The sequence below is a fragment of the Coregonus clupeaformis genome, unplaced genomic scaffold, assembly GCF_020615455.1.
Source record: "Coregonus clupeaformis isolate EN_2021a unplaced genomic scaffold, ASM2061545v1 scaf0091, whole genome shotgun sequence".
Lineage (NCBI taxonomy): Eukaryota > Metazoa > Chordata > Actinopteri > Salmoniformes > Salmonidae > Coregonus > Coregonus clupeaformis.
Window position 1 is genome coordinate 13,992 of NW_025533546.1, and position 12,071 is coordinate 26,062.

The 12,071-nt window shown below is 43.5% G+C and overlaps 1 protein-coding gene across 1 annotated transcript; it reads left to right on the forward strand.

Annotated features, from left to right (window-relative positions):
* The first annotated feature begins 2,751 nt into the window (after positions 1 to 2,751).
* LOC121573286 (putative palmitoyltransferase ZDHHC13) lies at positions 2,752 to 10,947 on the forward strand. Its single transcript, XM_045213229.1, has 15 exons — positions 2,752 to 2,868; positions 3,070 to 3,147; positions 5,439 to 5,583; positions 5,753 to 5,817; positions 5,992 to 6,154; positions 6,490 to 6,615; positions 6,895 to 7,028; positions 7,433 to 7,533; positions 8,179 to 8,303; positions 8,493 to 8,555; positions 8,739 to 8,832; positions 9,123 to 9,206; positions 9,319 to 9,476; positions 10,008 to 10,105; positions 10,250 to 10,947. Exons 3-15 carry the CDS (start codon positions 5,455 to 5,457, stop codon positions 10,386 to 10,388), a joined length of 1,479 nt encoding a protein of 492 aa, XP_045069164.1. The 5' UTR covers positions 2,752 to 2,868; positions 3,070 to 3,147; positions 5,439 to 5,454; the 3' UTR covers positions 10,389 to 10,947.
* Positions 10,948 to 12,071: the final 1,124 nt, after the last annotated feature.

Consider the following 12,071-nt stretch of genomic DNA (forward strand, 5'->3'; position numbering starts at 1 on the left):
GCCCGGGTCTGGTGATGTCAATGGTGACATGTCTGCTGAGTATGCAGGCCATGGAAGAACTGGGAAATGTTCAGCTTCCAGGAATTATGCACAGATCCTTGCGACATGGGGCCATGCATTATCATGCTGAAACACAAGGCGATGGCGGCGGATGAAAGGCACGACAATGGGCCTCAGGATCTTGTCATAGTATCTCTGTGCATTCAAAATGCCATCGATAAAATGCAATTGTGTTTGTTGTCCGTAGCTTATGCCTGCCCATACCATAACCCCACCGCCACCATGGGGCACTCTGTTCACAACGTTGACATCAGCAAACTGCTCGCCCACATGACGCCATACACGTGGTCTGCTGTTGTGAGGCCGGTTGGATGTAATGCCAAATTCTCTAAAACGTCATTGGAGGCGGCTTAAAAATGAACATTCCATTCTCTGGCAACAGCTCTGGTGGACATTCCTGCAGTCAGCACGCCAATTGCAAACTCCCTCAAAACTTGAGACATCTGTGGCATTGTGTTGTGTGACAACTGCACATTTTAGAATGGCCTTTTGTCCCCCGCACAAGGTGCACCTGTGTAACGATCATGCTGTTTGTGCGTATGAAAACAATTCTGGGACGTTTTATTTCAGCGCCTGAAACATGGGACCAACATTTTACATGATGCGTTTATATTTTTGTTCAGTGTAGTTTTTACTGGGAAGGCATATAAACTGTTTTTATCAAAAGCAATCACTTTTGCATGTGAAAAAACAGAATCCTAGTGCATAACCTACATCACTTTTGTTTTAAGCCGAATTTGCCATCGGCCAGAACAGGGCACCCGGCTCATGGAAGGCAGCCCGGTTCCAAAACTAATAATAAAATAATATGCCACTTAACAGACGCTTTTATCCAAAGCGACTTAGTCATGCGTGCATACATTTTTTGTGTATGGGTGGTCCCGGGGATCGAACCCATTACCCTGGCGTTACAAGCGCCGTGCTCTACCAGCTGAGCTACAGAGGACCAACTAATGCAATCACCTTTCACTCGGCGCAAACTATGCCTGCCCGGGCCGGCTTAATCAAATCCCCTCCTTGATACCAACAAATGGTGTGTTTCTCATATCACAATTAATGACTAAGCACAGAATGCAACCCTATGCGTCCTACAAATAGAATATCAAACAGAGTTCAGAGCGTGATGTCATTCAGAATGAGTTGTCCATCCAATATCACGTGTGACAGCGGTGAGCAGCCAGCTTCATCCCTTAACTACACTGGTTACTCAGCTGCTTCTCTGTCCGTTGTTACTGCGCATCTCCATCAGTTTTTAAATGTTATTTAGCCGTGATGAGCAGGGGTGTGCAGAGAGTGATGGGGTTTCTGTTACAGTTGTTTAATTATTGGAGCGGCTCGCAACACGAGCGAAGTAGATACTTATCTTTTTATTTTCCCGGTAAGATTAAACCAGCCAGTCTGACATCGCTCTCACGCAGTCTCTTGAGTTCCACTGCCAAATAGGAAAACGGAGCACCGTGACAGTCATGCTTGCGCTTTTACATCACTTAAAACCGTGAGTTTCTAGCCCAAACCACTCAAAAGTTATGCTCTATATAACCGGAGCTACTGTAACTTCTCCACTTTCTACGTGAATTGGCGCCCATTTTATATAAGTTTGTAAACCATGTTGCGTGCTGTTTTAAACTACTAGCGAGTCGCGAGTTTTTGATTTGATAACAAACGAACTTGTTTAGTCATGTTACCTGGCCAGCTAGCTAACAACATCTTACCTTGGCTATGGATGGCACAGTAAAAACGGGAAAGGGATAGATAGCCTACTCATGGATGCTTCAAAGTTAGGATGCATATCCCTTATCAATTTAATTATAGGCTAAATCGGAATAAAAAATATATCAACGGTATCGTGATACTTGGCCTGGTATCACATCGTTAGTCAAATGTTGGTATTCTGTAAATAGGCACATTATCTTGCAGTTTACACAGATTTTTCGCGTGTTTCCGTGCAAAATATATTTGTCACCTTTTTGGGCCCTCATCAGTTTGCACCCCTGAGTTTTGCTAATGCCTATTCCCTACTCAGTCTGTTTGCTGTAGTAAGTAAACAGAGAGCTCAGGTGTCTAAGGTCAAGACTACACACACCCACCCTAATGTGATATAGGAAGAGGAGTTAAACAGACATTTTGTTTACATTTTAGTCATTTAGCAGACGCTCTTACCCAGAGCGATTACAGTAGTGAATGCATACTTTTTTTCCCATACTTGTCCCCCATGGGAATCAAACCCACAACCCTGGCATTGCAAGCGCCATGCTCTACCAACTGAGCCACATGGGACCACGTTTTGTTTCATTCCTGTGAAAATCCTGCATCCCTCAGACAACTTCTCTCTCAAACTCAACATCGCTGTTTTCCAACCAGACCATGTAAATGTCATTGCAGTCATGCATGATAATAACTAGCATAACTTTTCCGACATTTACCAAATGCAGAAAAGCCATGGCATCAATTTATGAACAGGACTAAATAGTACATATATATGACATGACAGAATGTTGTAGTTCACCATCAAGTTAGAAAAATGGTAACCTCTTTTAGTGTGCCAGATTTTCCTTTTGATTCATGCTTATATTCCTTTACACCTTCCAGAAACTTTTACCAGAGATCGATAGATGGATAGACAGATGTATTCTTTGTGCGAGTGGATCGATTTTCAATATCTTTTCCCCCGTGCTTGGATTCTAGGTTTGGTATCCTGGACCGATGTAAGGAACTGGTGGAGGCTGGTTACGATGTGAGGCAGCCTGACAAGGAGAATGTCTCCCTCTTACACTGGGCAGCCATCAACAACCGTGCGGAGGTGGTCAAGTAAGGGCTCTACATCAAACACGTTTCTGGTTAGGACTTAGGCATCTCACTGTAGTTTTAGATTTTAAACGTTTACTTTTTTCTTACAAACTGAACAATCCAACATCATTCCCAAAGAGGAGCCCATGCTAAGCGTAAGATTCCTGTGCAAAGACATATGTAGTTGTAGTTTTAAGATGTCCTTTCGATGCTCTTTCATAGGTATTATATATCCAAAGGGGCCGTCATAGACCAGCTAGGTGGTGACCTGAACTCCACACCCCTGCATTGGGCCATAAGGTAATTGCTTTGTTGGTAGGCAAGGTCACCCCTCTCTCCCTGTCTGTCCATCCTTACAGTTTCGGTCAAATATATTGGCACCCTTACATGATTTACTCTTTCTTCTCTGATAAGTTTAAATGGAAAACACGCATTGTTCACAAGTGTATTTGTTTGATTTACAACTGCATACAACAAAGAAAATACAAAAAACTGAAATTATGATTTTTTACTTCAAAGTCAAAAATGGCCTGGACTAAATTATTCAAATGAATTTGGTTGGAGGCAAGTTCTCATTTCACAGAATTGTCAATAAAAAAAAAAAAATGTAGCCAATTTATTCATTACTACATTTAGCATTTAGTTAATCCAGAGATTCTTACCTTTGCCTCGATTCGGCAGTCTCGTCCAGATCATCATGGCATTTATAGTCCTTTATGATTTTTGGGGGGTAAATACAGGCAAATATATTGATAAAAGTCACCTTGTCTGAGTGAGATTTACATGGTTATCAAAATGTCACACCAGGGTAAGCCTACACGAAACACAGCCCTTTCTTTTAAGAGTTTCTAGAATCCCCAATGGGGAAAAATGAATGTTGAAAAAAGTGTTAGGGGGCCAATATATTTGACCGGATCTGTACCGACATAGTGCTAAGAAGGTTTTCAATCAGATACAGTGGGGAGAACAAGTATTTGATACACTGCCGATTTTGCAGGTTTTCCTACTTACAAAGCATTTAGAGGTCTGAAAGCATTTAGAGGTCTGTAATTTTTATCATAGGTACACTTCAACTGTGAGAGACGGAATCTAAAACAAAAATCCAGAAAATCACATTGTATGATTTTTAAGTAATTAATTTGCATTTTATTGCATGACATAAGTATTTGATCACCTACCAACCAGTAAGAATTCCGGCTCTCACAGACCTGTTAGTTTTTCTTTACGAAGCCCTCCTGTTCTCCACTCATTACCTGTATTAACTGCACCTGTTTGAACTCGTTACCTGTATAAAAGACACCTGTCCACACACTCAATCAAACAGACTCCAACCTCTCCACAATGGCCAAGACCAGAGAGCTGTGTAAGGACATCAGGGATACAATTGTAGACCTGCACAAGGCTGGGATGGGCTACAGGACAATAGGCAAGCAGCTTGGTGAGAAGGCAACAACTGTTGGCGCAATTATTAGAAAATGGAAGAAGTTCAAGATGACGGTCAATCACCCTCGGTCTGGGGCTCCATGCAAGATCTCACCTCGTGGGGCATCAATGATCATGAGGAAGGTGAGGGATCAGCCTAGAACTACACGGCAGGACCTGGTCAATGACCTGAAGAGAGCTGGGACCACAGTCTCAAAGAAAACCATTAGTAACACACTACGCCGTCATGGATTAAAATCCTGCAGCGCACGCAAGGTCCCCCTGCTCAAGCCAGCGCATGTCCCGTCTGAAGTTTGCCAATGACCATCTGGATGATCCAGAAGAGGAATAGGAGAAGGTCATGTGGTCTGATGAGACAAAAATATAGCTTTTTGGTCTAAACTCCAATCGCTGTGTTTGGAGGAAGAAGAAGGATGAGTACAACCCCAAGAACACCACCCCAACCGTGAAGCATGGAGGTGGAAACATCATTCTTTGGGGATGCTTTTCTGCAAAGGGGACAGGACGACTGCACCGTATTGAGGGGAGGATGGATGGGGCCATGTATCGCGAGATCTTGGCCAACAACCTCCTTCCCTCAGTAAGAGTATTGAAGGCTGGCTGGGTCTTCCAGCATGACAACGACCCGGAACACACAGCCAGGGCAACTAAGGAGTGGCTCCATAAGAAGCATCTCAAGGTCCTGGAGTGGCCTAGCCAGTCTCCAGACCTGAACCCAATAGAAAATCTTTGGAGGGGAGCTGAAGGTCTGTATGGAGGAGTGGGCAAAAATCCCTGCTGCAGTGTGTGCAAACCTGGTCAAGACCTACAGGAAACTTATGATCTCTGTAATTGCAAACAAAGGTTTCTGTACCAAATATTAAGTTCTGCTTTTCTGATGTATCAAATACTTATGTCATGCAATAAAATGCAAATGAATTACTTAAAAATCATACAATGTGATTTTCTGGATTTTTTTTTTATATTCCGTCTCTCACAGTTGAAGTGTACCTATGATAAAAATTACAGACCTCTACATGCTTTGTAAGTAGGAAAACCTGCAAAATCGGCAGTGTATCAAATACTTGTTCTCCCCACTGTATATGAATTGTGTTATGGGGTACATATGAATATGGTTTGGTGACTTATGTATGGTTGTCTGTGGACAGGCAGGGCCACCTCTCCATGGTGATCCAGCTGCTTCGTTACGGAGCCGACCCATCTGTGGCCGATGGGGAGGGCTACCGCAGCCTGCATCTGGCAATCCTCTTCCAACACATGCCCATAGCAGCCTACCTCATGGCCAAGGGACAGGTGAGACTCTTTCTCTCTTGCGCTCTCTCTTTCTCGCTCAGCCTCACACTCTCCTTCTCTCTTTTATTCTCATCCTTACTTTCTCCTTTATTCTCCCTCTTCAATCTAACATGCCCTTTTTTTCACGAGTGTTGAGTTATGGAGCTTTTTTGTTGTTGCTGTTTTATAGGAAGTTGACCTTCCTGACTCAAATGGGCAGACACCCCTGATGTTAGCTGCACAGAAAATCATTGGGTACGTTTCCCTGCAACCCAATGATTATTTGTTTATTTTCCATGTATGCTTACAATAACATATGTCCTCAGTAACTGGCCTATTGGGCTGTTTTGGTAATGTACTACTAAGAAAGGTCATGGTTAGTGTTAGGGTGGGGAGATCTGAAGTCAATAAACCAATCATTTAATGCAGGCCCGAGCCCACTAACTTCCTGATGAAGTGCAATGCGTCGGTGAGTGCTGTGGACAAAGTGAACAGGAACTCTCCGCTGCACTGTGCTGTGCTGGCGGGAAACGTAGACGCCGCCCACATCCTGCTGGAGGCCGAGGCTAGCGTGGATGCCGAGAACGCCAACGTGAGAGCTTGATCCCACACCCACACTAATTAATTATGTCATTAATGTCAGCTCCTGGAGGACACTATTATGGCTGCCATAGAGCGATGGGTTATCTTCACACACAGTTACACACCTCGGGATGGGGGGGGGGGTTACAAATTCATAGACTAAATTGACGCATGCATCATACTCAGGATGTTACTAACATATAAGGCTCTGAGATACATGTGTTGGGGTATTAGGAAGATGAACGTGCTTATTTATTTGTTATAGTGAATATAAGAAGGACTATAGTGTGTGAGGTTAACTAAGGATTGTGTGTGATGATGTGACTGCTGTATTTATCTCCTCAGGGTCACACTCCCATAGACCTGGCCCACCAGGTGCACAGCCCCCTGCTCATCCACATGCTCAACCACATCAAGCAGGAGAGGATACGCGCCAACTCCCGCTGCATGCGCCTAGTTAACCGATACAGGGTATGGACACCACACACACACTTTCTCTCTGCCTACGTTACTTCAACACACACAGGGTGTGGGCACTACACTTTCATATACTCAATAAATGCCGATGAGAGATGTTGACCCATATTTCCAGTATTATGTGTGTGTGACAGCATGAGGGAGAACAAGATAACAATAATTAACCTCGGATTAAAATAGAGATGCCAGCGCTGCAGTTTTCCTCGCATTGTGGTTGAAATTAATATTAGTATTTTTACGTGATTCTTTCTCTCTGCCCTTGTCTCTCTTTAGGTGTGTCTTCAGTTTATCTTCTGCGTTGCTGTGCTGGGCAGTGTGGGAGCGATAGCTGACTTGAGCTCAGAATCCTGGCTGCTGAAAGGGGTTCTGCTGGCCTGTGTGATGGCTGTGGCCAACCTGGCCCAACGGTGAGAACGCACGTTGGCCGCCCGTGGTCAATCCAGTAGACAAGACCGCACACCATCACAGCGGTTAGGGTTGATCAACTGTTCTTCATCTGCTAGTTAACTGAGATGCATTGAGAGATCTGCAGTGCACCCCTTGTCTAGAGCTCTGTTGTTATTACTAGGGACCTCTGCAAGATGGCACTCAAATACTGACTCTAGTAGCCTGCTTTTATTCATACTGTCTGTGCTTGGTTCTGTCAAGTCTCCCTGGGCAGTCGTTTGCTTAGATGACTGCTCATTAAGTAGAAAATGTACTCTAGGAGCACTTATGGCACAACTCATTTTAAATTTTCATACAAGACTGCTATTAGTTGAAACAATATTATAACGTGTACAATAATAAGTGTGCTTGTGCGCACTTACAGGCAGTTGGCGAGCCCGGCCCTGCAGTCGCTGGTTCCAGCTACATCTCTCATGGCATCAGTCTTCTGGATGCTGGTCACCTGGTGCCTGTGGTTCCTGCCTGATATCCTTTAACACAGGGCCTCTATTGACACTCACACTCCAACCCAGCATGTAACACTGTACTGAATCAACACTTAAACGCTACGCTGTCATTGACTGTCCATCTCAGTCTAGTCTAGTTCAGTCCAGCCCAGCCCAGCCCATTCTAGTCCAGCCTAACCAAGTCCATCTCTTTTTCAAATATTTTTTTGAAGGAGAACCGAAGCTCCTTCCTCCTTGCGTATTTGATCAGATGGCAGGTAGGCGGGGTACAGTGTATACAGGGGAGACAGCACGAAAGTATGGGGTTCGGGTGGTATTTTCTACCCATGCCACTGTGGGCAATATGTGCTTGAGAGGCTGCAGCACTACCACTGTGCCGCGCTCTTGCGCCAAGTCCATCTCAGTCCAGTATCATGGTTTAGGTGTTAAAAGTAGTTTTAGTAAATGTTAAAGTAATTCACTGTGTTTCATACCCCTAAAATTCAAATCTCAACTTCAGTCGGTTGCTTTTTTTTCATTCATCCCCTCTAATCAGGGACTTATTTAGTCCTGGGACACCAGGTGGGTGCAATTGAATTATCAGGTAGAACATGACCTCCAGGGTAAGATTGTAATACACCTACTGTATGTGGTGCGATGTTATGTCCTTAACCCGTCTCCCTACATGGTCCCAGTGCCACGGTACAGGTGTTGTTCACTTTCAACGCCACTGCTCTGGTCTACTACTACCTCCGCTCCTGTAGGACTGACCCCGGCATCGTCAAGGCAACCGAGGAAGAGAAAAGGATGGTAAGGAGCAGGACATCGGAAAAATTTGTTCTATCACTGTTGTTTTGTTTTTAAAGACTGGTAGAAAAACATTATGGACAGGTCACAATGTTTACCCTGGTCTGGCTAGAGGGGTAGTTGGCATGTGACATGGCTTCCAATCTACTTCAATGACATATGAATCTTGTTGGTCTTCTGTGTCTCCTACAGAATGTGGTGTTGCTGGCAGAGGCAGGCTGCTTGGACCCCAGGATCTTCTGCACTTCCTGTATGGTAAGCCACAAGGACCAAAGTAGACCAGTCACATTCTAACACATTTACTCAAAACATAGCTATTAGCGAGATAGCAGGATACTGAAGACCTCCAATTAACAAATATGTTTGCTCAAGCTTTCACTTTAGGAAATGTGGTGATATGAAGAAATGCTGATTGGTTGATTTGTTTCGGTTATGCAGATGAAGAAGCCCATGAGGGCCAATCACTGCTTCTCCTGTGACGCCTGTGTGGCAAAACAGGATCATCACTCCATCTGGATCAATGGCTGCATAGGTAACTAAAACCACATAGCTTATATATTTCTGTCTACCCTAAATTATAGATATAGTTTGTAGGATAATCTACACTAAGCCTCAGTATGCACTAATAGGGTTGTGTAGTGGAATACAATCGTTGTAGTGGCAGTCAACTAGTATTTGAACACTTGGAAATACAGTATGCTTCTGAGAATAGCTGACTCAAATACACAGCCAGCATTTGCCACTTTGTCAGCACCAGAGTTTTACGTTTTAATGACAAAGTTTCGGTCTTCTCTTTCTCCCACCCATCCTTACTTTCTTCAGGTGCCAGGAATCACCACTTCTTTGTTCTCTTCCTCCTCTCTCTCTGCCTGATGGGAGCGTGGATGTTCTACGGATGTCTCATGTGTGAGTGACAGTCTCAATGAATCACATAGACAATAGCACTTTATTTGTGTACATTCTTAAGTACATGCATTATCTTCTTGCCTGACATTCTCGTGTGTGTGTGTGTTGCCAGACTGGTCAAAGCACTGTCCGCTGCACTACCAGGAAGAGGGTGTGTGGGGTGCTATCTCTGCCCTGGTGGACTGTTCTTCCTGGGTACTGGGCATCTTCTGTGTAGCTTTCTTCCATACCGCCTGGGCATCCATACTACTGGTCATACAGCTCTACCAGGTAACTGTGTTTGTGTAGTAGCTATATGATGCTACAATGCTACCTCCACTGCTACAACTGTAGGCATGTAGTATTTGAATCACTTCTTGAAACGCTATTGTCTCAGAGCTGTGAAAGAAAACTACCGCATGACTTTGTGTTCTCAAGCTACAAACACGATTTGATTTCCTCGTTTTGCTCAAGTTGCCATTGTTTTCGCTGTGGATTTATTTTGATTTGCTCAGAATCAAACGCTGCGTTTATTATTCATGATTGATGTGTTGCTGCTGTGCCTTCCCCAGGACAGTCCCCCCTGCTGGGCCCCCCTCACACTGAGAAGCCTCTCACTGCCTTAATGATGCTGGGCTGGGAGGAGAGCTGGGCTGCTATTTCCGTTGTCTTTTTGAGGAAATATTCAACGGATGCATTATTTATCGTTGTTTTATCATTCTTTTTTACGACAAGGGACTTGTAAGCCAAAGTGACAATTTGGAGGTATAGTGGCATTTCTATTTTAGTTAGACGTGTGTGTGTTTGTGTCTGTCTGAACAGATTGCGTTCTTCGGCCTGACCACCGCAGAGAGGGCAAACCTGATGCTTCGTCAGAGGAAACTCCCACAATCCATCTCTCTCAGACAGAACCCTTACAAGTAAGTGGTCTTCATCAGGCTAACCTGCCGATTCAGTTTACTTGGTGACTAAAGCAATAAGCAGTATTCCCTCACACTATTTAGGATTGTAGCCAGGGCTTCTCTCACTCACTTTCTCCATTCCTCTCTCTTTTCTCTCCATAGTTTGGGTGTGGTGCGGAACCTGGTGTCGTTCTTCCAGCTGCGTTGCTGTGGGCTGTTCAAGCCCGCCATGGTCGACTGGACCCAGCAGTACCCACCCGGCCGAGACCACATGATGTTCGGCCACCCCGACGTCGTCTGACCCCACAGGGTCAGAGGGCAGCTAGGACCTGGGTCCACTGTTGTTCTGGACCAAACGGATGATGCTTATTCATTTTTTAATCTTTTATATATTTTGGACTGCCTGTGAAGAAACACCACTATAAAGGGAAATAGCACGGAGGAAGTTGTACTGACTTTATTTTATGCGTTTGCTCTTTGTACAGACTGCTGCCTTATGCTGGTATATATTAATGGGGGGGGGGAATCTGAGATGTATAATTTGTGTGAAGTCAAATTAGCCTTAATATGGCTTAAATTGTATATTAAGTTAGTCATTGTTTTTATGAATATAAATATAGTTCTATTTTGATCAATGTGTTTTTTTATGAAGAATGATCTTTTAAATGTGTCTGTTTTACAGTGTTTGCAAGAGGCTGTAAGTGAGTTTTTAGATTGAAGGACCAATACTGTAGACAGTTTAAGCAAAGCCTCACATTGCTTTCAGTCACTGAACTCTTTTTATTGGAGCATACAGTACATACAGTTTCTCTAGAACAGTTTTTTCTAATACTGGTCCTGTAGTACTGTACCTCTTAAGTATGCTGACTTTCTATCCAGCCTCTCTCTTGACAGTGGGTACGCACCTGAGTCCATGGCTGTTTCCAATTCCCACTCCCAGAGGTGTGCGTTCGTTCTCTCCCTCTTGTGGATTTAGAAGAAATGGATGGGTGGAAGAAATATGGTGGACAGTGGACTGTTGGCAGTTGTTACACAAATGGAGTGCTTTTACATCCATTAAGGGTGAAGTAGTGCACACTATTGGGAGAAGGCAAGGAATCGGAACTCAACCCATATCTCAACAATCCAACATCCAACCACTATCCTATCCACTATGCTCTTCTATTTCAACCTTAAAGCAAAAGTCTGAGATTTCCAGTCATTTCGATTAATGACCAACGGTCTTATGTTATCGTAACCAAAAACCAAAATGAAAGACCTATTAGTTATGTTTTTGTTGTCATATGAGGACTTTGTAAACTAATGTATAGCTTCAAGTCATGCTAAGAAGCTCCTGTAAGTCGCTCTGGATAAGAGCGTCTGCTAAATGACTAAAATGTAAATGTAAATGTAAGAAAAAGTAATGTTCTCATGGAATATCATTCCTACAGATAGAAATCAAGTGATATTTTCCTGTGAAAATGTAATGGGTGCATTTGATTCATTGTTTACATTTGTGTTGAAGTCATACTGATGGTATGCACATCTTACAGGGTGTGGCTTTAATGACACTGGACAGTTTGCAATGACATTAGCATCCAAGCTATGTTGCTTTTTTGTTTTCTGCATAACCACATAAAATAATGTGCCATTGTAACTCACTGCACTGGATGTTAGAATAAAGCAATGCAAGTTTGTTTTTACTATGGTGTCAGAATGCCCTTTGAGTTAGATACTGTATGTGAGCTTTGATTTATGTACCCATGACTGCTTATGGAGAGATTAGTATCTTCATGTTCCAATCAATCCTGCATAGCCCAGTGAAGACATTGTACAACTGTAATGATCCTCTTATTTACCTTTTTATAATTGATATGTGGTATTTATTTTACATGTTGGGGTAATCCTGTACTAAATCAGGCTCCCAATTTACTTATGTTATCCACACCACAGGAGACAGTTTAATGAAACAAATTATGCATACCAGGACCTCTTTTAATTGAAG